The sequence below is a fragment of the Ammospiza caudacuta genome, chromosome 2 (genome assembly GCF_027887145.1).
Source record: "Ammospiza caudacuta isolate bAmmCau1 chromosome 2, bAmmCau1.pri, whole genome shotgun sequence".
In the NCBI taxonomy this organism is placed as follows: Eukaryota; Metazoa; Chordata; class Aves; order Passeriformes; family Passerellidae; genus Ammospiza; species Ammospiza caudacuta.
The window spans coordinates 101,610,531-101,638,300 of record NC_080594.1 but is presented as its reverse complement, the minus strand read 5'-3'; the positions used below and the strand labels follow the sequence as shown (position 1 = coordinate 101,638,300).

Genomic DNA, 27,770 nt, shown 5'->3' with positions numbered 1-27,770 from the left:
AATGCTTTGATGTCACACAGCAAGTCTTGTGCTTCTTTGTATAGTATTGAGGTGGCATTTCATTCATCTGAGGGAATTCTTTTGCAGTAGTAGCAGACACTTGGGAGCATCTGTGTGATCTGAGAGCATCTTGGGTTGCAATTGTTTGTAATGCCTGCTGGAAACCAGGGTCCTGCCTGTCATGCACTGAGCTGTGGATGCTATGGGAGAGCATCTGAAATGAGGGTGGCAGAGAGAGTCAGGTTGTAGCACATTTGTACCATCTACTGCTTCTTAACTCTTCATTAATTTGCAGGTGGTTATCTGAGATAGCACTAGTAGAGGACTTTCCATGCAGTTCTTAACTGCATGTAATGCTTAAAAGGCTGCTTAAATTAGTTTTCCCCCTTCTCCTTCATTTTCATCCTGTCCAGGAACACTATTCTGTATAGTGTTGATTCAATAGGACAGAGTATGTAGCTGTACTGAAGTGACTGACTTTTACTTTAGAACTGGTTTTTGTTCTTACTAATAGCAACACCAGGGAAATGAAGAGACATTACCTGTACCAGTAGACAAATTGTGAGAGTTTATGCCTGAGGAGTCTGGAAATAATTATAGAAAGAATTGAAATAAATGACCAGGGGAAGCAAAAGGTTGTAAAGTGGCAGTGATATATGATTTCATGAAGCTTAAAGGAGTAATTAAACAAACAGAATTAAGACACTAATACTATATTTGCCAAATTATTTGCAATATAATGTTTTTGTGTAAAACCACTGAGTTCTTTTATAGTAGACACCCATCTAATACAAGCACATAGCTAAAAGTTGCTAGGATAGAAAAAAGTAGACATAATTGGTTTTGATCCCAGTGGTTTCAAATGGATTTCAGGTAAAGACTAGTGAAAAGTAGACAGCTAATCTGATAATGGTGTTCACCTAAATCAGTCCAGACCAAAGTCATTAATAATAGCAATAAGGCAAAAGATGAAAATTGCACTCTCCATTAATTAATTTAATACTCTTGTATTAAATTCTTTTTTATGAAACTGTGATGTGTGAAGCTTCTTATTTCCCAACCTTATTTCCCATCCACCTAACTCACTAAGGCTTGAAACTCCACAGAAATCAAGGTTGATCACTGACTATAGATTTGCATCTACATTCAGCATTCTATGCAGTTGTCAGCCAGTTTCTGTATTGTACCAAAGACGGAAGAGTGAGGCTTTTCTGAAAGACATCTGCAAGATTTTCTGTTGGAGGCTTGGGAGAAAGAGGTCAGGCACACAAGAATAGCTTAGACATGCTTAGGAGTAATTTAAGTGCATGGTGTTACTTAAGTCAGGATGTACCACTTAATGTTTATTTTGGAGTTACCAAACATCCAACCTATTAGAAAAATGCTTGAAAGAACATCAGAACAGCTGCAGTCTGTGTCTTATTAAAAATGTGCTTATGATTGTGCTTAAGATTGTGGACAAGAAGTACAGGGAAAATGGACAGATTCAGATTCTTCACAGGCAAAAGGTGCAGTTTTCCAGCAATCTTCTTTGCTGAGTCATCTGCTCTGGTGTTTTAGGTAGTTGCCTGGTAAGTGAAGTGCTTGGTTGAGCTGAGGAAAGATGTTAGATGTTAATGGGCCTGCCAGAGAGAAAATACAACTGAAGTTGTGGAATTGAGAGGAAAAATGCGTGACTGGTTGATGGAAAAAAACAGAGAAGGCTTTTAGTCTAGATTATGGTTTCATAAAATTCTTTGATGAAGGCAGCTGTGCAGTTAGCAGTTTGTCCTGTCAGGCTGATCACTTTATCCCAGAACAGTATTTCTATTTGCACTCTTCTGTTTGTGTGTTGCCTTTTTCTTCTTGGTGATGGAATTATTTGTAGAGCATATTCAGACTTACATCCTATAATCTAAATAATAGAGAGCAACCTGTGTACTACGTCTGAACACATACAAGCATGAACTTCAAAAACAAACACATCATTCTGACTTGTTGCTTAAAGGTCTTCTGCTCCTTTTAAGCTTCCAGCTAGGGCAGGCTGATGTTGAATTAGGCAGGTGAAGTGTTTCTTCTCATATGGAGAGAGAAACAGAAAATATTCTTCATGTCTGTGCTGCCCTCGTCCTCCTTTGGTTGCCCCACAGAGTGCTGAGTAGCTTTAGGCAGATGTAATTACACCAGCACCCATTCTTCAAGGGAGCTTGACTTTTCTGGACCTCTCCCAAGCCTGGATGATTTTGCAATATTTACAGGCTGTTTGTATAACTGTGCAGTGTTTTGGGAGGAAAATGAGGTCTTTAATTTACCTTGTGTTTTGTAAAGCATCAGAGTATTTGAATAGATTAAATTCTCAAATACTGTGTTTTGACTCATAGAAGACAGTGATATAGAAGTGATATATATTTGCAAAATGAAACAGAATTTTTCAAGGAAACATTTCTTGAACTGTTTAAGATTAGGAGATTTCATTGGCCCTACTTACCACGTGATTTTCCAAACATATTTTAGTTTATTAGTCATGTGTTCCATTAGCATAATAAAATCCTATGTTAATGTGACCTAGCAGAGATTTTATCAAACCCATCAAGTGTTGAAAAGGTATGTCTTCTTTAGTGCACAGCAATTGGGCAGAGTGATTGCACACTCTTTAATCTCATCAACCTGTTGATGTTGCAAATAACTGGTTTTAGCTAGACAGTGAGCACCAAGAACATCTGGGGGCTTTGCAAACTGGCAGAATAAAAACCTGGGTTTTTTTTCATTTATTGTAATTGTATTGTAATTGGTTTTTCATGTCATTATAAATTATTTTTCATAATTGTATTTCATTCCTGAAAAAGAGAAATAATTCATGCAGAATTCAGTTAAGGAACTTTTGCCTAATTTGTGGTAATTCTTAGAAGTCCCATGCTGCACTTGGTTTTTGTGGTCTGCAGGAAACAGGACATGTATTCTGTTACCTTAATACTCTCTTCAGGGTGTCATTTTTGCTTCCTTTTTCTGTTTTAATATTAAGGTTAGGATTTCAAATTTTTTATGGTAGACATACCAGTGATATTTTTGTTTATGAAAATACTCATGATGGAGAAATAACTTAAGATAAAATACCCCTAAACTCTATCATAAAAACCTATATTTCTCTGTCTGTACCATTTTGACTCTAGAATACTTTCTATATTGTCTGTTCACGAGGATTAAATGGCATTCTTCTGTGCTTGTAAAGTTTCTTTTGCATTATCAGGGTTGGAAAGGAATTAGTTTTGTTGTATACATTGTCTGGTTTTGGATCACTTTTATCTATAAATGACAACAGCTTTTTAAAAAATGTAAATGTTTACTTGCAGTTTTTCAAATAAGGTTTATGTGACTCTTGCTGGTTTGGTTTTGCTTGAGTTAAGCTACACAGCTTGGCTTGTAACACTGTGCAAACCTTTAGTCTAAGGTTACTAAATCTGGTTAGTCAACAGTAAGGCACCAGAAGAGTAAGAAGGTGAAGAGGAAAAAAAAATGAAGTAACAAATTACAGTAGTTAAATACTGGGGTAACACAGAAGTTTTGCATATGTAACTCATGTGCATATAAATACTATAAAGGCATTGATCATAGTACATGCATTAAGATGTAGAGGTCCAGTTGCTGACATTGAGGTAATGCCTTTATCTCTTATGATTGCTTAATGACTTACTAAAACTACTCTGGCAAAAAAAAAAAAAATTCTTTGCTAAACTCAAACATGTTTTGTGAATCACAAGAAAGGGTGTTAACTGTGTAATTCCTTTAATCTAAAGGATTAAAGCATTGCTAAATGGTGCTGCACATTTGTTAATGGTTTTTGTCTCATGCTTCTATGTGGATGCACTCAGTCATAGGTGTGCATATGTGTTTAAATACAAATGTATGTGCAGGTTGTACGTGTGTATATAAATGTACATGCACATATATGGGCAAAATATATGGAAATGTGCAAAAAGATGTTTGCATACATCAGGATGCATAACTGCTAAGTAAAGTCTAATTTTACTGATTTTTATATTAAGGCGCTTCCACCAATAATTTTTAAAGTCAGTAGACATCCTTTGACTGCAGATGGATGTGCAGAACAGATGAATCATAAGTTTACAGTGAAAAAAAATTAGTATGCAGTGAAGGTAAAGATGTTGAAATTTAAACTGAAAATGAGAGTGAAGTCTATTAATTGTAAGTCTGCCATGCTATGATAAAAGGCAGGTTGGTGGGTTTCTTACCACCCAGCTGGTGTGCAACAGAGTTTTTTCATTATCAGCAGCTGCATCAGGTTATACTTACTGACAAGACTGATGTTTATTTTTTAACATGGTTAGAATGAAAAACAAATTCTTTCTCTCCCTGTACTAATCTGTGCTCTTTGAGATGAATTCTGGAAGTTTTACTTTAATTGTCAGGCTTTAAGGTTGTGTTTGTGCTCACTCTTCTCTTTGAGTGATGATTACTTCTCTGATCCAAGCTGAATACTCGGAGTATTTTGGAATAGTTGTTTTTGTATAGGTTCTCACAGGTGGGATATACAACAGCTAAAGCTTTCAGTTTGCTTTCCAAGCATAATTGGTACCTTCCAGAGATGTAGCATATCTCATGCTGTTTTTCTCTATAAATGTGAATAAATAGGTTGTTATTGCAGCTGTTCAAAAACATGGAATGTCTTGTCCTTTAGTCGTTCATATTCTAAACACAGTCTTGTTGTAAGGAGGAGATGAGATGTGTTGGAAAAGGGGCTCTGCCAGTGCATTCTCCAAGTCTGCTGGAGTAGGATGAGCAAGATGTGGGAGTTAAGATGGATATTGTCCATGGAGATCTGCTGCTCTGACTGATGGTGCAGGAAGATAATTAAGTAACATCAAGTGCTGTACAGAGAAAGTAAACTGGGAAAAGCAGACAAGGGTGCTTTTCCCCCCCTTCCCTGATTTGTGCTTTTTGTTATTGGAATCCTAATGTTTTTCAACAATACTTGATTAAATGGCTTCAGACAGAATTGACTTCTTGTTTTGCATGTCTGTATCCCTTTTAAGGAATGCTGCTCTGGGGAAAATAAAGATATTTGAAAAGTTAGCGATGTCCGAGAAAATGGCCTTTTGTTGAGAAGAACCTGTGTTGTTTTTTCTAGCAGTAAAAGAGATGGTTCTGTTTATTAAACTGTGCATACCATATGATGCTTCATATTTTTCCATTTGATTTCCTGTAGGGTGATTTCACTTGGAACAGCATGTCAGGGCGCAGCGTGCGGCTGAAGTCAGTTCCCGTTCAGAGCCTCTCGGAGCTGGAGCGTGCTCGGCTGCAGGAAGTGGCTTTTTATCAGTTGCAGCAGGACTGTGACCTGGGCTGTCAGATTACTATCCCCAAAGGTAAGGGCTCGATAAGCTGTCTCTGTTTAGATTGTTAAGCCACTGATTTCATATCACAGCAGTAAACACTGGGGGTTTTTTATTCCACAGATACTGTCTTCCATTTCAGTTTTGCTTAACCACAGTTATTACGTAAAAATGATGAGTAGAGTTGTTTGTCTGCTGTGTCCAATTTGGGCCACCTAGGGGTGGGATCACCTGATCAAGGGCAGATATCTACAGGGTGGATAATTTAAATCAGACCCATTCATGCTGGGATGTCTTGATACTCAGTTGAGAGAAAAATGCTTTTCTGACATTTCCTGATATCCAGAATTAAATGTCTATGTAGGTCAGGTAGATCTTACCATACAAGTGGTATTTTTCACTCTGTGTAACATTGTCTGTGAAGGAAGCCAGCTGTCACTAGTTCAGATAGTGAAGACATTTATGTCAAATAATATGAGTCCTACCCAAGTTTTCCTGAAGACAGTGTTGCCTATTTCCTAGAAAACAAGATAATTTTCAGCATAAAACATCAAACTTCTAGGAAACAGGAGATGAAAAGGAGAAGCTCAGCTGTCGGAATCCTGATGCAGGATATGTGCATGTGGTGGACCTGTGCTTAGGTTACCATGGAAGAGATCTAAACCTCACTAATGAGAAAGTTTCTGTTGTTTCCTGTAGGCTGCAGATCAATCATAGCAGAGATAGCTGTTGTGCAATCATCTGCAAATCTGGCTTTCCTGTGGTTTCTTTGCAGTTGTGTACTTACATAAGGAATAACAAGGGATCACTGAATTCTCACTTTTGACCAGAGGTGCTGTGTGGTAGCATATACACAGTGATGCCACAGGAGCAATTTTTTAATGGATCTAAGTTAAGCAGAAAAAATTTGTCCAGTCTGTGAAAATAGTGACGTAGGAAACAAATGTCAAAGAGACAGGCTTTTGTATTCATCAGCTTTTTAGTATTTGCAGAAAACTCCTGCCAAAACCAACAGAGTCCAACTTCATGCATATAGAAAGGCATCAGTTTGTAGTGAGATGGATTTTATCAATTTCTTCAAGCCTCACCAGCTTCCCTGCTCCCTCAAAAACAAGTTTGATCAACAGGAAAACAATTTTATCAGATATTCCTAGGAGGAACTGGAACAGTAAGAGCATTCCAATAATTTCTGACAGTCTGAACTGCCAATGGCTGTTCCAGAGAGAAATGAAAATACATATATGGAGGTCCTACATATGTGGTAATATCATCCAAGACAATTGAGTATACACGTTCACAGAATAGCTTAGTGTGGAAGGGACCTTAAAGGTCATCTAGGCCAACCCCCTGCAATAAGCAGGGACATCTTGAACTAGATGTTGCTCAGAGTCCCATCCAACCTGGCTTTGAATGTTTTCAGGGATTGGGTATCTACCACCTATCTGGCCATAAAAGGCCAAATACTTGAGGAGTCTTTCAGATTTGAATCACACACAAGAACTGTTTTTATTTTCACAGCATATATATACATGGGTAAATATAAAATGTGAAATTAATTTTAGATATATTGAATCTGAAAAGTGTAATTGTAAGCATAGAAACTAAATAAGTATACATTTTTGTTAAGCATTTAAAAATAAAAGGCATTTCAAAAAGTCAGGAACTCCAGGCTACTGTTTCATTGCTGGTGCTGACCCCATAATTTCATTCATCTCTTGGCTCATTTTGACTGAGAAGTAAATTGGCTATTCAGTTCTGCTCTCCAGTTTGGATGTACCAGTGAGATTATTAATAAGAGCCAAGTAATTGCACATCTGTATGCTTGCTTTGAATGGCCACATCATTAGATTTTCTGTGTTTTAAGGTATACATCACAAAGGAATAGCCAGTACAAATTAATTTCAAAATGTTGTAATACCATCTATTGAAGGAAGTGAAGGTAATAGCTAGAATTAAGGTGCATTTTGTATTTAGCTGTCCATCCTGTTTCAAAACTTGGCACCAGTTTTGACAACAGAAATAAATAATATTTTGAAGTGGGTATATCTAATAATCACTCTGTCAATCCATCATGCTACATCTGTGCTAGTATTTTGATAGGAGAATAAAAATCTACCATATTCTGAAATTATTACAGATTGGTTTAGGCCCTTTGCAGAGACACTCTGAAGTCCTCTTCATGTTCCTATAATTTTTAAATGTGTGGAATGAAAATGTATGACAAGAGTTTACAGGCATCCATCCAGTTAATCATCACATTCAAACATCTTGTGTAAACTGGGAATTTCAAGTTTTATCCATGTGAAACTGGCTTGGGCACTTTGGGCATGCAAGAATGCAAATAAAATTCCATCACAGCCATCAAGTTAAAACCAGACTCAAGTTAAAAACAAACTGTAAAAAATATACTACAATTGCGCTAAAGTAGGTAATTCAAACGAATTCAAGTTGGTCAAGAGGTACTAGTTTTACATATACCATGAGATGTTTCACGTTTATTTCTTGTTGTCTTGCTTTTCTGCCTTTATCTTTCAAATTCTGTAATCAACTCCTTTTTTGCTCTCATGTCATTCCCCCATTTGCCACCAGAAATTAGACCAAGAATCATTCATCTTGTGTTGGTTAATGTGTTAAGTTGCAAGAGGATGTAATTTCCAGGCAAAGCATTACGCAGTTTCTTTACCAATGCAGTTACTCTGTGAAAGATTTTTAATTTGCTGACATTCTGAATGTCACAACAGTACCATTCTGCTGATGCTTCTTTGCAGTTCATGTTTACAATATAGTGTGTCTTTTCCCATTTCAGGGAAGTCAATCTTCTCTTTAAAATAGGAGAAAAAAATGGTGATGCGGCTCACTTCAGGTGTGCTTACTTTTTGGTGACATTACGATTTTGTGTATGTCCTTGCACAAAATTAGTGAGAAAAATAAACCTTTTACAGAAGGTCTTCACAAGCAAATGCTAACTCAAGTTAGATGGCTTCTGCAGAGTAAAACTGGGAGCAGAGCAGCAGAGGAGCTCATTTTCTTCTGTTTGTTGGCTCCAGGGTATCTCTTGAGCTGAGAGGTTGTTGAATGATCTTATCATTGATTTGATTAGATCAGTTTCCTAAGTATCTCATGTTTATAATGACTCTCTTAACAGTCCTGTCCCACTTCACTGACCCTGTGTTTGGAAGCAGGGGTAGGAACTACTAGGAGTTGAGCAAAATGAGAAGTAGGGCTTCAACCCTATTTCAGCTCCTAGAGCATCTGCCTTGGTTTTGAAGGAATGATGGGAACCTGCTGGTGAAGGGGCTCGAATAGGATTTGAAACTCAGGGATCATATTTGGGTCTTCTCTTTATTCAAGAGAATTACTTCTTATGTTCTTTCCCGTTCCTAACAGGATGTTGTCTTCTCAGCTTTGCAGTGGGGCTGGAGGATTTGTGGAGAGCAAGAATCAATAAGGAGAGCATTTTGTGGTTATATGTGGTTTACTGGTGATTATGCTGCTGCTGGGTTGACAGTTGGGCTGGATGATCTTGAATGTCTCTTGAAACCTTGATGATTCTTTGATTCTGTGATGTTCTGGGAGAGAGAAAGTAATTCTTAATTCTGCTGTCAAATCTGGTTCTCAGGTAATTTGTTTAGTTGTAATGAAGATGATGTAAGGGCAGGTTTAGAAGCCTAAATGCAGTCCCAGTTGTTTAAGGAAGGTAATTTTAAGGAAGCTGCTTGAACATGTGCTGGTGTATAGTTTTGCATGTGAGCTTTGTGCCATGTGACACCGTGCTCACAGGGAGTGAGCACTGCTCTCCTGTGTGACCTGTTTTAGTAAAGGTGAGATTGAAGAAGCAGGGCTGGGTAAGTGTGTGATTACAGACTGAGAGCTGAGACAACCCTGTCTCTGAAATGAAGGGAAACATGGCTGGGCTTTCTGAATTTTTAGCATTCATTTGTAAATGGTAAAAATTTGCCCCTCCATTCCAGTTAAGCTCTGAATAGAAAAGGGAATTAAGAGTTACACAATTCTATGCTTCTTGTTTATTTTGGCAGGGCGTGCTTCTTTCAATCTGTTTTTTGCTTACATTACTCTCCATTATATTTCATTTTTCATTTTCCTTAACACTGAGAGTGACTATGATTTTTATCTGGGCTTGCATTTTTGTGAGGGCTCCAAACTGCTCTTTGTTTTTAATCACTGACCATGTTGCATACATTATAGCTGTTGTGGCAGTGGAAAACATCTAAATAAACTGCAGCATATACATTGTGGAGTTAGAGGCTCAGGGACTGGCTGCTTTTCAACTGGAGTCAGGGTATCTTCTGATTATAGAGGCTTCTTACCACCCCTCTTAATGCCAGCCTCTGCTGATTCTTCTCATACAAATACTGTCTCTGGCAGGGGCTTATGAGTCCATGGATTTTATTTCAATGTAGTAGAGCTCATGAAGATCATATTTAAGACAAGTGAGGTTGAGATAAATTCCCCTCCTTTATGCTACATTAGTAAATCTTGGCTATGCTGTGTCAGACAGACTGGTCAGAGATGAAAACTGTTTAACTTGCTGATTTTCAGACTGAAACTTCCCACCTGTGCATCCAATTTAAATATTTCATGGAAAAATGTATTTTTCCAAGGATTTCTTTCTTCATTCTAAGAAAACAAAACTAAGTATCTCTCAGTCTGGGTAAAAAAAAAAAAAAAAAAAAAAAAAAAAAAAAAAAAAAAAAAAAAAAAAAAAGAAAAAAAAGGAAAGAAAATTGGATTAATGTTTTAAGCTAGGAGAAGTCCCAGCTGCTGCAGGGTAGAGGTTGTGAGACACAATCTTGAACTATGCTACACAGTCATTTAGCAAAGTGAAGGTGACATGAGTTTTTCCAGGCAGAGAGATAAGAAAACAAGAAAAAAACTTTTTCATTTTTTTTCCTCCCAGTAAGGAAATTTGCAGAATTTTTTGTCGGGATTTTTTCTTTCAAATTCACTTTATTGCCACTGTTGAGAAAAGAACAAAATGGAAATACTTCAAGCTTGCAAGAATAGAATTTCTCTAACATTGTAATAGGGGAAATGATTTATTATCTTCAAAACTTAAGAGGGAGGGATGTTCCTTTTTTTAATTTTTGCTGTGAGGCAGTTTTTTTTATAAAAGACTATGCCATGCTCAGCAAATTGATTTCCGAGATTTTCTTGTATCACGTGGCATGTTTTACATGTCTGTTTATATCAGGAAAGATTTATTCAACTTAGCTATTCTGTCAGAGGTAAGCTAATAGGTTTAAAAGGAAAATGTTTTACTTATTAAAAAAATCACTACAAACAAAAAAATCTTGTCTTTTTACTAAATAGTATTTTGTAAATAACTAGGAGCTGTGATTGATTGAGAAGCAGCATACATTTTCATTGTGCTGTATGAACACAGAAAAGAGGTAGAAAATGCTGTAGGAACATAGAAAAGAGGTAGAAAATGCTGTAGGCTTCACAGGAAAATCAATGCCACTGGTAATGTAAATATGACAAAATAAGTTTATAGCTTAGCACATTTAAAATAAAGATTTGTGTAACTTCCAGAACCTACCTCTTGTATAGGTGTATTTTGTGGAGAAAGAGGAAAGGAATGAGGACAGGGATGGAACTGAAGGAATACTCAGCTGTGGAGCTTATTGGGCAGGAGCACTGACAGGCAGGAGTCTTTCAGTTCCCTTCACAGTGAAGGAAAGAGATCTTGCTTAAATTCCTAAGGTAAATAAGGAAATATTACAATCCATGTTTCCATATATCATGAAAAGTTCATATATCTTATATTCATATATCATGAAAAGTTAGAGAAGATAGACTCATGACCAGGGTTTTCATTATTAGGGCAGTTGCTTATTTAGATGCTCTTTGTTGTACATTTAGGTTACTGCTTTTGAAACATCAGATCCAGAGACTGCTGCGAGATGTATTTGATGTTATATATACCACATATATTTGATATTATGTCCCATAGAATTTAAAAATTACTTCTGAGACCAAAAAAAAAAAATCCTATCTAATATAGTTTCTTTAGGAGTACGCTTGAAATAGCTATTGACTTGACGTACATGTAAGTATATTTGGTATTTTGTCCGTATTAGTGTCAGACTTGAAAATCTCAGCTTTGGTTCTAAAACATATATCTTGACCATTGGCCACATTCAAAAGTTGAGACATGTGGTAGAGAGAATCAGTGTTGGGAAGCAAAATACACATTGAGAGGCTCTAAAACTGCTTTGCAAAATTAGGTGTATTTCAGTCTTTTTCCTTTGAGAAAACACCAGTGTAACAGAGACATTCTTGGGTGTGTTCTGTCAAATCTGTCTTTAACATTTCATGTAGTACTTACCCTTTGATTTTGAATGCCCATCTAGGCTGTCCGGGTTTTGCCAACAGTCAAATGTATATGTCAAGTGATTTGATAGTGACTTATGAATTTGTGCTTTATTGTGGTTCAAAGCCAAATAATAAATACCAGCCAAGGAAAAAGCTTTTGAACCTTTATTAAGAATACTGACATTGCAGCCTACCAGTTTCCATGTTCTGCTTGCCTTTGGCAGAGCTTTGTCAACATGGAACATCAGTATAACATGTATTTTTCCAGTATACTTCTTCAAAAATTTCAATTGAAAATCAGGCTTATTTATATTTTCTTGTGTGTGTTGCTCCTTTCAGTAGTGCATTAGGGAATATTCCTGATGATTTTTTTCTTGCCTTGGGTAAGTTTTTCCACAGGCATGATTTAAGTGCAGTTGTGGTTGGTGCCAGAAGCGTAATGTCTCTCGATACTGATTAGGAAAGATAAAGTGACTCCAGATAGATTTATTTTATCAGAGCTGTGGTACTATATATATCTTTGTATTAGGCTTCTACAATGAAAAGGCTGCCTTGAGATTTAATGGAGATGTAATCTCCTGCTGAAGGATTTTAAGAATAGATTAGACAGATGTCCATGTGACTCTATTTCTGTGCAGGAAGTCAACCCAAGTGTTCCCTGCAGAGCTCCTTTTGTCTTTTTGCTCTGTGGTTTACATTTTCAACACCTGTTTCTGTTATGATTGATGATTCAAAGGACAGGTAGTTACTACAAAGAGACATTATTAGAAGTAAGATCTGTTGGTCATTTTTCAGAGGGATAACAGCTCAGTTATTTGAGCCACCAAACTGTCCAGTGAGAGACCTGCTGCACTGTGACTTCACTTCCACACACTGAGAGCTCCTTTCTCATTTCATTTCTCCATCACAGCTCTGAGCAGGACTACTGTGGACTAGTTTAATTAGTCCTAGAGAGAGTAAGCTATGAAAGCTGTTTTATTTTCTTATGTGGCTTCTTCTTTAAGGTGAGAGTCTGAGGACAGACTTACACAAAGGAGTCATATCTACAGAGACCTGGGTGCCTTGAACCATCTCTGTGACCACTGGCTGGTCTCCTAAATTCCAGAGGGTTAAAGGAATTTCTCTTCCTTTGAAGAGCTCAACTCATGCTCACACTGAGAGCCATGCAGGGGGAAAGATGTGAGATGTGAAGAAGTTTGGTTGCTCCTTCACCTTCCAGTACCGGTGTGCAAGTGGCTTTATTGATAACAGTAAATCCAAGGCCAGCTACATGCTGGTGATTGTGTCTGTTCTGGCCTTGGCCCATCCTGTAGTGTTTGGATTGAAGGTAACTCTCCTTATCACATTGAGTCATTTTGATTAGCAATAGCGTCAAACTACTCTCCCCCTCCACATTACAAATTTTTTATTTAAGCAGTTGAAGCAGGAGACAGTCAATTTCTCTCTCCCTGCTGTTTCCTCAGTGAACTGAAAGCAGTTTTAGAGCTTGTATTTGTGTTTTTCTATCTCAGACTATAGCATCAAGGCTCCTGTTTGGGTTTAATTTGGTACAGCTAAAATACTTTCATTGACTGTAGTTGTTTTGATTTATTAGTGTGGATAATTTTAACCGTTAGGTTTTTGGGTTTTTTTGACCTGTTTTAGTATTGACAGTTTTTCTGAGTTATGAAAACACTCCAAGAAGAGGATGTTGTTCAGTCTTTCTCACATCTTTCAAACCTCTGCCCATCATCACGGTTTCTGTGTCTTCCACTTAGAGAGAGGGGCAGCAGCAGGGTCCCTGGTGTATCCCAGGCTATTTAAGTCATGAACTTTCCTATCTTTGGAGATCAGGGAAACTCCTGCCACACTGTGGATACTGCTCTAATGAGAAAAAGTAGTGTCTATATTTTGTCTTGCACCTGCTACTTGATGTTATTGTTCCATAAATGCTGTAATCAGTGTCAATGTAGAAATATGAAGCCTAGAAGGAGTGGCTCCCTCTAATTTCAGTGGCCCTAGAGATGTTTTACTTCCATTTTTGACAAAAGGCATGTGTTCCATCAAAAGACCTGGACCACCATCTATGGCTGTTTTGTTAAGGGTTTTGGTGGGAGGTGGGATTTTTGGTATTATTTTGTTAGATTACTGTGACTTGGGATTTCTTATGACACGGGCAGTCCTGTGCTAATGCAGGTGCTGAAGCAAGCAGAGCTGTGTATGAGTTGAAAATCTGAGTGGGTTTATGCACAGGGAAGTCAGACCTGGCATTGTGTATCTGTTTTCCCTTCCCAGGAATCTGCCTGCTTTTTGCTGCTTTCCACTAACAGCCACACACAAGGGCATTTGACCTTTCCTTCATAATCCTCTAAAGGCTGCCAGGTAGCTTAGCATGGGTTTTTTGAGTTACTTCCATCATCCCATCTATGTATGGCAGCAGCAGCCATTTTCCTCATTCTGGCACAGAAAAGTACTTGAGCAACTGTTTATTTTTAGGTTAAAATGAGTTTTTTCCAGCGGTCTAACTAAAGATTTAACAAATCAGTTCCCAAACAATTATAATTTAGTGTTTGGATACTAAAACTCACTGAATATCTCGTTCCTCAGAGCTTGTGTAATGCAGCCATCTTAAATGTATTATTAGTTAAAAAATATTTAAAAGGCAAAAAAACTATATATGTTTTCATTACAGGAATGGCAAAATAACTGAACAGGGTTTTTTTCCCTGACTTCTCCAATGCAGTTACTTCCAGTCATTTGTCCAAATGCAAAAAGATTGAAGAATACTTTCAACAAAAAAAAAAAAAAAAAATCAAATTAAAAGGAAAGATAAGAAACTTTATTCTTGGTTTTGTTGTGGTGGTTCGAAAAATTCTGCAACTATTAAAAATTCTGTTATTTTAAGGATATTTATACACAGCTTGCACAAACAAGGGCAGGCATCCACTTTGTACTTGCTGAAGAGTTTCTTTTGGTGCAGCTGTGCTGTGTTCATCTGTAGGACCTGCAGCTTCCTGCACAGCGGGAGTGCAGTGGCCTGGGCAGGCCTGGGAAGCTGCTCCTTCCCAGCTCTTCTCCTTGCCTGGGTGGGCTCTGACATCCCCTCCCTCTGGCTGTGGCTTCAGGAGCCCTGACCTTGCTCCAGAGCTCAAACCCCATATTGGTTCTCACCCTTAGAATACATTGCACCTGCATTTGCCCACCAGTTAATGCAAGTCTCTTCATGACAGAGAGTCATGGAAGAATGTATTTGAAAATACAGAAGTAGTTATTTCTTTACAACATATATACTTGAGACTAGTTAAATCCTTAAATGCACCAGGGAACATGTAGGCAAATGGAGTGGAAATGTCTTTTTTTTATGATTCCTCTAGCCACAGGAGTTGGATAGCATTTGCTATCTGAATTAGAGCAGTGACCAAAGTAAGTTGTTGTTTTGTTGGTTGTGGTGGTGGTCTTGGTTGTTTGGTTTTTTTTGTTGTTGTTGTTTGGTGGTTGTTTGTTTATTGTACCTGCTTTGTTTGTGGGTTTTTATGTGAAGGAGAGTTAATACCTATCTCACTGCAGTTAGAGTCTATATTTTTGATAGAAATAGGCCTTGCAAATAGGTTTCAATAGAAGTAGTGCATTTTTCTAGATTTGAATCTAGTTTGGAACTATACTTTTCAGATTTGTTTTCCTAAAAGACAGGGCAGTCTACTGGTAATATGCTCAGCAAGTATAAATTGATATATCACCTTTGCCTTGGGAATTGCTGTTAAGTATCAACTGATGTGTATAAAGTACCTGGCAAGCAAATTATGTGGGGTTGGTTGTTTGGGGTTTTTGAAAAGTTTGTATCGGAACCACAGGAGGTTATTGTGAGCTGTTATTTGAGAAATAAAACTGTAGTTCCTATAGGGATGCAGCTTTCTTTGGAAGTAGGTGACATTTCCATCAGTTTTGCCTTCTAGATGAGTTCCATGGAAACTTATGAATACGTTCTAGATAAATAATTTAATTTGTCTACCACTATCACCAAGTTCTTACTGTTCAACAGTAAAGAAATTGTGTATAGTGCAGCTTTTAAACTTTCAGCAGCTGAATCACTTAAAACCTGCACAAGTGGACTTTGTAATTTGTCTGTGTTTCATTTTAACGATTAGTAGTGCCTTAGCCCAGAGGCACTGAAGGCTAGGTCTGATAAAATGCACTTGCCACAGGTTACCAAAGACTCTGCTGGGATGTGGAAGGGGTGAATTAAAATCACACTTTTGTCTGCTGGCTGTGGGTTTTCTCAGGTGGTTGTACTGTATGCACTGTGTGTTGCTGAGAACGTTGCTTCCTGCACAGTTGACTTTCCCCACAGCTCTCCTGGTTCCTCTTGGTTGCCCTGAGAATTGTTTGGCCCAGGTGCTGCCCCTGCCCAGCCCTGTCCCCTGTGCACAGTCCAACAGGAGGGATCTCCCTTCTGAAAAACTGGCTTTGACTTCAGCTCTGCCTTTTTCATGCTGGTCCTTCTGCCATGAGCACAGTCTTCAGGAACCTCTCAGAGAGGGGAATGCTGAAGCTTGTTTGCTGCATCAGAGGAAAGCTGCCTCTGTTGTGTGTGGTGCCTTTGGTGAGCAGCCTGAACCTGGCGCTGTGGACTGAGGTGAGCATCTATGAGCCAGATGTCACCTGGAAGGCCATGACTGCAGCTGAGGGATAGTCTTGAATTATTATGGCTTTTCTTCCATCAGCTGCCAGCTGACAAGCATAAAGAAATGCTGATTTAAGTCAAAATGAAGTAAAGTGTGGAACATAGACAATAAGGAAAAATGGGACAATAGCCCAAGGCTTCTGAATACATACAGTAATCTGCATCACTGATGGAGGTCTTGTGTGTGTATGGCTGAGGCAAAGGGTGAGTGTGCTAAGAAATATCTGAAGGCTCAGCCTTCCCCTTTTTGTATTGCTTTATGTGCCAAAATTCTGTTTTTCTGGTTGAATTTAATCTTACATTTGTGTTGCAGCTGGCAGTGCTTTGGAAGTTACTGCATTGGGGGCAGGACACTTCCACAAGTTTTTAGAAATAAATATTTCAAGATGAACATTTAGAGTCACAGAAATGGCTAAGTAAAACCATCACCCTCTTCTTCAGCAGAGCAGCCCCAATGCATATTCAGAAGTAAATTTGCTTTGTATAGTGACCCAAAGAAGCAGCTACAACCACAAACACTGCAACTGTCAGTGAATGAAGTGCAGTGTTGCCTTTATTGTGCTCTGTCAACAGAACTTAGCAGTGTTTTCTGATTGACACTCTCAATTACTTGCAGTGTTGCACAGGCCACAGAGACTGCAGCTTGACATTGGCACACAGGCTGGCTGGGGGAGGCTGGCACTTGGGAAATGAGTTGCTCTGGATGAGTGAAGTGAACCAGCAAGTGCTCAAGAGAGATCTAATTTTGTGCTTTGTGGTGCCATTGGTAGTAATTTAGTAATTTTCAAGACAGAATTGATTGCAGTCTTAGAAGATATATATTTTTTTTCCTTAAAGAGCTGTTAGATCCCATTACTAGTAGTTATTAAGAAAAATGGCCATGAATAGAATTAGAATTACTATGAAGAAGTAGTTTAGAAGTCTCATACTATCAACCTTTTTATCTCTTTGTGTTTTGGTAATTGAGCTATGGGTCTGATAGTAATCACTGAGATAGGTCCTCTTTTTACACTGTGTTAAAATAGCCCTTAATTGTGGAACTTGACAAACATTCTTCCCTAAATGGACAAGAAACTTATTTCTCTTAAGCAAAGGAACTTGCCAATAAATGGGAAGTTCTCTTTGTTCTCCAACCCTGTCAGCAGCATATCACCTCTTATGTCAAAAGCCTGCTGAGTTAAATTCGTTTAAAGGATTTGTATTAATTTATTAAGTTTTTGAGTAATAGAAAGTGTCCTTGCATGTAAGTAACATAAAAGGAATATCATTCTTATAGATAATCCACCAGTACATGCTGGAAAAAAAAAAAGTGCTCAAAAATCCTATTTTTGTTACAGGTTCACTTCAAGCATGTTTGAGAGGGTATTTTTTTCATTATCTGAAGCCTAATACTGTAATATTGTCCCAGAAACTATGTACAAAGCTTGGATGCTGTTGTACTGTTTTACTGCATCATTTACTAATTAGTAAGAGCATATTGGATTAGGGTTTCACAGGATATTAAGTGACATAATCCGAAACTGTTAGGCCAGGACTCTCTGGGTATTAATTTTGCCACTAACTGTATAATTCTGAGCTAATTCCCTATACCTAATTTGTGATTCTTTAGCTTATGCTGAGCAACACTTCTACCTACCAAATAGACTTGTTCATTTCCAGACATAAGTTAAATAAAAAAGTTCCGGAAGTAAATAGTAACAGGATTCAGCCTGCACTACTCTCTCTCCTGCAGTCCTAGAAGGTAAGTGGCTAGTAGGTGGTCTTGTGCAAAGCAACAGAACAATAATTTTAAAAATGTATAAAGTTCTCTTTCTTTCTTTTCATGTTTTGACTGTCAAAGCTGAAGTTTATATATCCTCAGTGTGAAAATGACTTCTTATTACCTAGTTTGTAGAACCATGGTCTCACTTAGAGAGAAATCTAAGCCCTCAAATGGTCTGTAGAAAATCTGGGATTTGATAGAATAAATGCTAAAAAAATTGTGCTAGTGATGACACTGCAGGTGAATTTCAACTTTAACTCATAATATTTAAGCTTTGATAATCTCAGAAGTCAGATTGTTCAATTCTTGTAAAAAGTCTGTAGATCAGTACAAATAGTCTTGTATTCTGTAGGCTGTGTGGTTCACTGGCAGAGTCATAAAGAGATGACCTAATTTTTCAGATAGAAAGGTCTTTTTGGCATTAACTGAACCTGGAAGTGCTCACCACTTTGGAAAAACAGGTCACATAGCAATTTAATGTGCACTCAGGAGTTTGATTCTAGACTCTTGGTCTTTAAATATTCATTGTGCCAGTCTTAATTAATAGATGCCTAGGGAGTGATGTATGCATTGCAGTGAGAAATGCAGCAAACATATAAATTAGTAAGTACTGTACAGATGAAGTCCATTTCTGACAAACAAGCTGATCTGCACAGCTGTCTGCACAGGTGTCCTTCAGGAAAAGCAGAATGGGTTAGCAAAGGAAAAAAGCCACAGCCTCCTTCACTGTGACAGTTGTCATTTGAGTGCTTCTCTAGTCTTGCTGATGTTCTTGAGTGGAACCTGTTGAAGGAGCAGTGTATTGTTGACCTACAGAAAGAAGACATAAATTGAGAATTTATTGACACAAAAGGCTGGATAACAGCCCTGCAGCTTTTATCACTATGTGATTTAGACTTTTCCAAAGTGGAAATTAAAAATAGCAATTCATCCATACCTAATAGCTCTTCAGACTGATACAATGCTATTTTGCAGAAGTATTTGCTAATTAATTAAAAACCATGCAGTAGGTATTAAGAGTAGGTAGTGATGCTTTGCTTGTTTCTCAATAATGTTTTGGATATTAATTATATTTTCAAAGCCACACTGCAGCTAACTGCAAGCATTATTATTGTGAATGGGATTCATTTAATATGTAAAACTGCTGAGGTTGCATAAGTCTTTAAACACATTATGAATATTTCAGCAATGTTCGTGCCTGATGTGCCCTGTGTTAACATAATTTGAAAACATATTTTTATGTACAGCATATGGACTGTAATTTATCATGTCTTTTGCTGGGGAGGATGAAAACTTGAACTGACTTTAGACCTCTTTAGATCTTCTGAGCTTTAGCTTTTGCTGAGATTTTTCTCAGCCTTATTTTCATATGCAACTCTTTTTCTCTTGCTGGGGTGGGGTGAACTGTAAATGTAAATGATCATAGCAAAACACTGCATTTTACATCAAATTTTTATTCTTTCTCTCATTTTTTTATGTCTCAGTATATCAACAAATGAGTTTTTGGAGAATATGACTCCAAAGAAATATAAATCATCTGTCAAAAAGAGTCTGTGAAGCAGTAATTTGAATTTATAACATGGAAAATAATTTGAAAATAATTTTATAGATATAAAGCCAGAACACAATGGTAACAGAGAACCTTATAAAAACAAGCTGTACTGTCAGGTGCATGTAAGCCGGCTACCAACTATTCACATTGCCAAGAGGTGAAAGAATTTCTCTTAAAAACTCAATCTTAACAACAGGAAATGTCAGAGGGTGTGAAAAGTCTGGGCTTTTCATCAATCAGAGTATGACTTTGAATTTTAGCCTTGTCATGTGGCTAAGAAGAAAAGGGGAAAATCTAATCATAGACCATATCAGGAAATGAATTGCCACCATTATACTGCTGAACTCTCATTTCAGAGAGATGAATTCTCACCAGAGCAGGTGTGGGAAAGGGAGAGTTAATATAACCAACACTTGGCAATTGTACCTTGAGACAGGAACCAAATATCGGAGCTGTGGGTGCTGGGAGCCCTTCCATCCAGGAGGGCTGCTGGTGTCCTGGGGTGCATCAGGCAGAGCTTTGCCAGCCGATCAGGGGAGGTGATCCTGCCCGTCTTCTCACCCTCAGTGAGGCACGTCCAGAGTGCTGTGACCACTTGTGGGCTCCTCAGCACAAGAGAAACAATCTGCTACTGGCAAGGGTCAAACAAGTGCCTACAAAGATGATGAGGGGTCTGGAGCATCTCTCTTGTGAGGAGAGGCTGAGGGACCTGGGCCTGTTTAGGCTTGAGAGGACTGAGAGGAGATCTCATCAGTCCATATAAACATTTCAAAGATGGGTGCCAAGAGGATGGTGCCAGATTTTTTGCCATGGTGCCCAGCAGCAGGACAAAGAGCAATGGCCATAAATTAAAACACAACGCATTGGCACCTCAACATGACAAAAGAACTTCTTTACATTGAGGAGGTCAGAGCACTGGAACAGGTTGCCCAGGGAGGTTGTGGATTCTCCCTCTCTGGCGACATTCCAAACCCACCTGGACAAATTCCTGTGTCACCTGCTCCAGGTGATCCTGCTCTGGGGCAATGGTTGGACTAGATTATCTCCTAGGAAGGGGGCTAGAGGTGTCCCTTCCAACCCTAACCATTCTGTGATTCTGTGGTGTCCTGGAAATAACTGCAGAGTACAAGTGGAGTTGGTTCAACCACCATTACAAAAAGTAAAAAGAAGAAATGTTACTTTTAAAGGATATTAATTGGCTATAAAAAAAGTCAGATTTTTTGAGCAGTCTATCAGGTAATATTCTGGACTTGGTTTTCAGAAGGATTTGAGGGAAAGGTATGGAGAAGTAGCTTGTGTTCTCTCATGACTCCTTATTGCAAAGATGAGAGTTTGTTAACAGAGATCCACTTCACTCCTTTGTGGTATGTTCCTTGCTGTAAAAGACTCAAGACTTATTTAAGATACCTGCTTACACAACTAGAAAAATGTGTTGAGACACATTACTTGGTGACTCTCTTGCTCTAAAAGTGAAATGGATATGGTGTACTTATTTTTGAGGTTTTACCATGATACAAAACCAGTAAGGGCAAAGGTACATGTTCATTAAAGTTTATCTAGAGCAGTGTCTATGGTAGACACTTTATATTGCTTTAGAACTTAAAAAATTCCAAAGGTACAAGTTAAAGCAGGCCCCTGACTTAATCCCTGGTATTTGTTGAGACCTAATAAATAAAATTCTGTTTTGTTGACTTTTCATTATGAAAGATGTTGCTGAAGGAAATAATGATAGCCAACTTTTTGATATAATTGTTTCAAGAACCAACCTGCCTCTGATATTGCTTAAAACCATTGGTCCTTAGTACCCAAGTGGAAACTTGGACAATATGTCGATTGTCAGAACAAAACCTTTTCTGAGGCTCTAATCCATCTGAACCAATCTGGACATGCTGTACTCAAGTGCCAGCTCCCAACATGAGTTCAGATCAGATGGGTCATGTGAAGGTGGTCAGCTATCACCCAACTGGTATGGCTGGTATGCAGAGCTTTATCCTGGAGGTTAGTAATCCTCCCTTTCCAAATACTACCTTTAGTTCCACCCCTGAATCACAGCCTTGTGACCATGGATGAAGGCTATTCTTTAGGATATAGCTTTTAGGTTTATGGTGCTTTGCTATCAAGAGCATCCAGCAAAACATGTCCACTGTTAACTCTTCAGTGACCATGCGTGTGTAAATGTGCCCAGCAGCATGCAGGGGATACATTTGTGTTCCCCAGTACAGCCTCAGTGTTTGGGTAAGCAAAGCCACACTCCTTGGGGCCAGAGGGCTGTGACAGTCCCCAGCTTTTGTGAAATGTGTCTCACACCCTTCTTGATCCCCAGTGCTGTGACCATCTCACTCCATGCTCCTACAGCTTGTGCAGCAGTTTGTTCAGGGTTGCTTCTCTTCACTTACTTCCTTTTCTTGTTTTCTTTTTTTTTGCCTCTTACAGATGGACAGAAGAGGAAGAAGTCATTAAGAAAGAAACTGGACTCTTTAGGAAAGGAGAAGAACAGAGACAAAGGTAAAAATAAAGCATATTTGGTGATCAGGTCTTAGTTTTGCATATGAGATTTCTTTAGTCTGATAAATACTTTTTCAAGTAGAATGTTGTTGAGCTGATATACTGTCTGAGTATTTATTTTCAGCCTAACAAATACGTTTAATCTTTTCTGTTTGACTTTAGTATAAGTCAGATCTCTTCAAGTGAAAGGTTTTGATTTGGTTTTGTCGGTTTTGTTTGGTTTTTTTTTTCCTGAGAAAAAAAAGGAAGACTTAAAGGACTGCATTTTTCCTCCAATTGTCCTTCTACCCACTTTCACCATCCAGTGCAGAATGTGGTCTGTATAACGTGATCCAGTTCTTTACCTGCATTTGTACTCTCAATTTACAAAGCACATAAACCCAGCACTGCCCAAGCAAGTCTGTTGGTATGCTTTTCTTTCTTTAACCTTAGGAAAATAACCATTGTTTAAAATATATAAGTGCTTCAGTGCTACTGATCAGTTGGATTTTAATAAATCCCACGTGACGTGGATTTACGGATATGGTTGCACTCTTTTGTTTGGACACTAATCAGCTTTATGGGCTGGGCCCTAATCCAAGGCCTGAAGCTGACCTGTAATTCAGAGCCATTTGAACCAAGTCTGAATACTGAGATGCTGGAAAGTGTCTGTGAAACTGCACGTAGGAAATTGTGCATCTAATTTTGTGTTCATTTCTGGAAAAATGGCTATAAAACTCAGTATTGATATCCCAGTTTCACAAACATGCACTCAAATCCAGGAATTTTTGACAGAAGAAGTGACCTGGTTACTCTGCTGTCCTCACTTTAAGTCTAGTTTAGCAGAAGAATGGAACTTCAAAATTCCATGGTAAAAATTAACATCTCCATTTCCAAGTTAGTTTACATAGTCATCAAGAAGAAAATATTATTATTTTCATTTTTATTTGTTTGATGAGTTAAAATACATTATTATTATTTTCTTGATTTAAAATTGATCCTGGAAAATATTGTATTAATCTTTCTAAAATGGAATGTGCCCTGACACATTGGTTTGATGCATCCAGTGGCTTCCTGTATTATTACATTGCAAGTATCAAACTTTTAATTCATTACAAGAATTACTTGATATAGGAGTGAAGCCACATGCAGGAGGAGTCATTAAGCAAGAGATTTAATTATTTTGTAGCCACCTTTGGGGGAAAATCGTTTTTGCATTGTCCTATTAATTCACTACATTTGGTTACATGGTAATTAGTCATTGCTAGGTTTTTTTTCTGTAGTTGTTCATACAGATAAGAGTGCAAAGCAACATAATTCTGTGCAAAACCTGCTCTGCTCTTCAGTGTGTTTGCCAGAGATTGAGCTTCATAGGGCCTGTGAGGTGCTCTTCTGCATCAGAAAAGGCTAACCACATCCTGCATTTTAAAATGTTTTGTCTCTCACAAATTTTTGGTCTGCTGAGAGCTTTCATCTTTCCTTCCTTAGGCGTATGATGACTTTGGTAGTCTCTGTTGAAAGTTTATTTTTAGAAGTTTGAGAGTTAAAATACATTTTGGCTTTTTTTTTTTCTGTCACTTTTTTTCATTACTGTAGCAGATTTTAACCATGATAAAGTGCTTTGATATTTCACCAAAGCCAGAATTTTGCTGTGTCACCCAGACTTGGTAGATCCTTGCAGTTGCACTTTCAGAGCTCCATCAGTGCTCTTTGGTGCAGTGCCTTGAGAAGTGAGAGTGTCCTTTCGTGATGGATACAAACCCTTAACCCAGAGTTGGTCTTTATTCCACTAAATTCTCTGTTGCCAAAGATCTTTCAAACATTTTGTTTTCTTATATTGCCTTGCATTCTATTTTATTTCCTTACAGCCATGGTTTATTTCAGCTGACCTTTATTTCTGATAATTATACAGCTGCACCAGTTGAGCACTTCAATATAATATTATTTTCTGCTATTGCACTTTTGGTGAGGGATTTTCTTTTGTCTCTACCTTGCATGGTAACATTTATATGCAGTTATACTTCATTCAGTTAGTAGCTTTGGGGATATACTTGATTTTTATTCAGAAGAGTTTTCTGAGTGCACTTTGCCTTTTAGGGCTCGCTAGTTGCCACTAAAGATCAGCACTTTGTATTTATTCATCATTGTTTAAATTTATCTGCTTCCTGGTTTTCAGCCTTGCTCATACTGTCTGGTTACTTATACTAAGCATTTTTAGAAATCACTATGCTGATTCTCCTAATTTTAATTCCTTTTTTCTTATTATTATTATTTGAAATTCAGATGTTTCAAACATACTGCTTTTATCCTTTTTTTATCCCATCTGCTTTTATCCTTTTTCTCACATCTCTCACTGTCTTATTCTGAGTTACAGAGATGCTTTACATGCACTGTCCACTTATAAAGTACTATAGGAACTGTTATAAAATATAAATTCCTTCTGAGAGGAAAATACCCCAGCACTTTTCAAACAGTAGAATCTGTGTTTCTCTCCTTCCTTTAGGAAAAACTTGGGTTGGTCAGTAAGAGTCCAGGAAATTGGAAGGAGTCACATTCTGAACAGGTTGTGTTAGCAGAGTGAAAAGAAAGGCATATCTACTCTTACTAATTGCCAACAGCAAGTATTAGGCAAAAATAGCCCAAATAGCAGCATATGGCATCTTATTTGTCAGGTTTTTTGGCCATGGTTGATCCTCGTGTACTTTTCTCTGCCCTTCTGAGTTATTAAAGATCATCTGCCACTCAGGTACTTGTTCAGCAGACTTTGAATGCATCGCAGCAGAGGGAATGAACAACCAGGAGTGCTGGTTTATGCCAGGGGGGCATGAGCCTGGCACAGTGCTTGAAGGGTGGCTGTTTTCCTGTGGGAAGCAGCAGCACCAGCATCTCCTCCCGCCTCAGGAGTCAGGGGGGAGAGTATTGCCCAGCTTTCAGCTGATGAGTTAGCTCTGAAAGAAAAATGTAAGGCCTTGTGCTGCTGGTCTACATGAGGATGAGCCTGCCATGTTCACGCCAGGATTGAGCCCCACCTCCTTCCCTGAACAGTGGCCTCCATGTCACCTGGAGTCAGAGTTAACCTCCCTTGACATGCCTTTCACAGCAGGCTTGTTCTCTAGAGGGGGTATCTTCCATTTCTGGGCAGCTGCTCCAGGACAAACACTCCTGACTGTGAGCATGGGTGTGCTACACAAAAGGCTGGGAGCACACACCCACCCAGGCAGGTCCCTAGTGCTCATGCCTGAATGGAATGCCTTCCTTGTGTTTCCTTTGGGGGGGTTGTGGTGGGTTTTTTAGTAACTGTCCAGCTGCACTGTTGTGAGAAGGAAACAAGAGCAGGCGGCAGGATGTCGGAGGGGAAGCAGGGAAGCTGCTCACCAGACACTCCGTAGAGAGGAGATGCAGCTGCCTTAGTGCAGACTTCATTTCCATCCCTTCAGCATCACTTTGGAAACACAGTTGCAATTGGGAGAGTAATTAATCCCAAACATTTTGTGTTTTCTCTGTCCCAGCCTGGGATCCCCAACATACCTGGACAAGTAATAGCTGAGGGGGCCATGTTGTTGTTCCTGCCCAGAGTGTATGGGCCGCCTGAAAATCTCCTTTTGTAAGGACAGACTCCTGAAGGTTAATCCTGACAGCCATGCAGCACCATGTGATCATGTGTGAGGGTTGCAAAGATAGCAGGGATGTGCCTGGCAGAGGAGGCCACAGAGGTGGAAAGAAAGGGCCACCATGCTGGTCACCAGGGATGCACGATGGAGGCCTCACTGCAGCTCTTGCCTGGCAAACCCTCTCCTTCAACACTGACGTGCACTAAACTGCCCCATGGTGTAGGTTTGTGGGGTTACTCTCTCTGGAGAGGTGCCACCTCTCTCTAATGTGTGCCCAAGACTGTTCTTCCCCACATGCCCCACCAGGCATCTATGCTTTAAAGGCATAACCAAAAGTAATGGTACTTATTTTTTCTAGGACTGTTTGGAGATTTAATAATTTGTATTTTAGGACTCAGTCCAATCTATGGAGGTTTTACTGTCTAAATTCACATTTTATTTAGATGATCAGTCAACCTGTCTGTTAAGTGAGAGTTTCAGCAACTTGTCAGGCTTCTGAAGGCCAATAAAGACACCACAGTAGAATTTAATGCACTTTAAATGAGTTTCGTATATCTTTGTCCTTTTTTATATCTGTCAACATCTCGTTAAAAGTGGAGAAATTGTAAAAGGAATGTTTTTTTCAATTGTTATTATATCTCTGAGTAATTCACCAAAGCAGGATATAGCAAAACTTGCTGGATGTAAACAGACTAAACAGGAGAGCAGCACTCCACCCAGACATTTAAGCAATATTTTCAGCTTCCATCGTTCAAGTGTTTTTGCTTTACCCGGCCTCCTTGTTATTAATGGCCATCATGACCCTCAATCCTACTGCCTACAGATGTCTCCAAACATTGCTTTTGGCTGCTGACAAACAGTACTCAGGCTGAAGGAGCAGTAACATGTCTGTGCTACTTGGAATAAGACATTCTCAGGATGCTGTCTGCTGGCAGCTGGATATTGTTCCCTTTTGAATTCAGTGCTAATCTTTAAGGCAGCAGAAGCAGGGGTTTTTGCCATCCCTTGCCAGTGATAGGGGTGTCAGTGAAAGCAGACCTACTTCTAGAGTACACACAGGCATTCCTGAGAGAGATGCCTCCCAGAAATTACTTGCCCTAGATTTTATCAGTAAGCCAAGTTTGTTTTGCCTTGGTTCCAGAAAACCCTACAGGTTAACAAAGAGGCCTGCTCACCACTTTATAACCACTTGTTATGTGATTGCTTGAGTAACTGAGAATCATCCCTTTTGCTGATGTTTCTGCATGGGATGTAAATACTTAACAGATTCATCTCTGGGGCCTTAGCAGAGCTGCTGTGTATGCAGGACTTCACGAGAAAAGGCCTTCCTGGTAACTCTGTGGCATATGCAAATCCAGCAGATGTTCAATTTTTCTTTAGTTCAAAATTCTTGAAAATGTCATTTGTGTTTACTTCCTATTTATGCTCAGTAAATTAATATATTAATGTTTGCATTTGTTCTCAGTAATTCAGCCTATTGTGGTATCTGTGCGCCTAAGGAGGGAGCTGAATAAATGAAGTCTCTTTTTTATTGTAGTTTATCAGAAATTGTTTTTTTTTAAAAGTCTTTCCACCAAATTACCATGCCTCTATAAAAAAAACTTTGAATATGTTTCTCATGCTCTCTAGGCATAAAAAAGAGGGGTTTTACCTCAATATTGTGTCATATTTTATACTGAAGTCAAGTAAAGTACCAAATAGTCTCTTTAATTTTTTGTAAAAAAAACCCAGACCTACTCCCACAAAAAAGCATATGTAATTGGGAGGGCCGTATATTACTCCTTGAAGATCAGTGAGCTGTGAGTAGCTGAAGAAGAGATTTTCAGCCACAGAACTGATGCTGAAAATATTGTCTTCTCTTGAATCTCCTGGAGGCAGTGCATGTTTTGAAGAACCTTCAGATGGAAGGAGTTTCAGAGTTCCCATTATGGACTGAGGTTTCTCTTTTCCGTGTTTTCTGCTTCCATCACTGTCTCTACAGATCTGAAATAATTGATTTCAGTTAGCAGAAATCTAACAGAAATCTAGCAGAAAC

At 38.6% G+C, this 27,770-nt stretch overlaps 1 protein-coding gene across 1 annotated transcript in view; it reads left to right on the top strand.

Annotated features, from left to right (window-relative positions):
- The window catches only part of ARHGAP6 (Rho GTPase activating protein 6), a 154,105-nt gene that overhangs the window by 90,357 nt on the left and 35,978 nt on the right, over positions 1 to 27,770 (top strand). The window contains exons 2-3 of the mRNA XM_058824688.1: positions 5,204 to 5,363; positions 22,074 to 22,145. Of these exons, the coding sequence (XP_058680671.1) occupies positions 5,204 to 5,363; positions 22,074 to 22,145 (232 nt within the window). The remainder of the gene's footprint in view (positions 1 to 5,203; positions 5,364 to 22,073; positions 22,146 to 27,770) is intronic.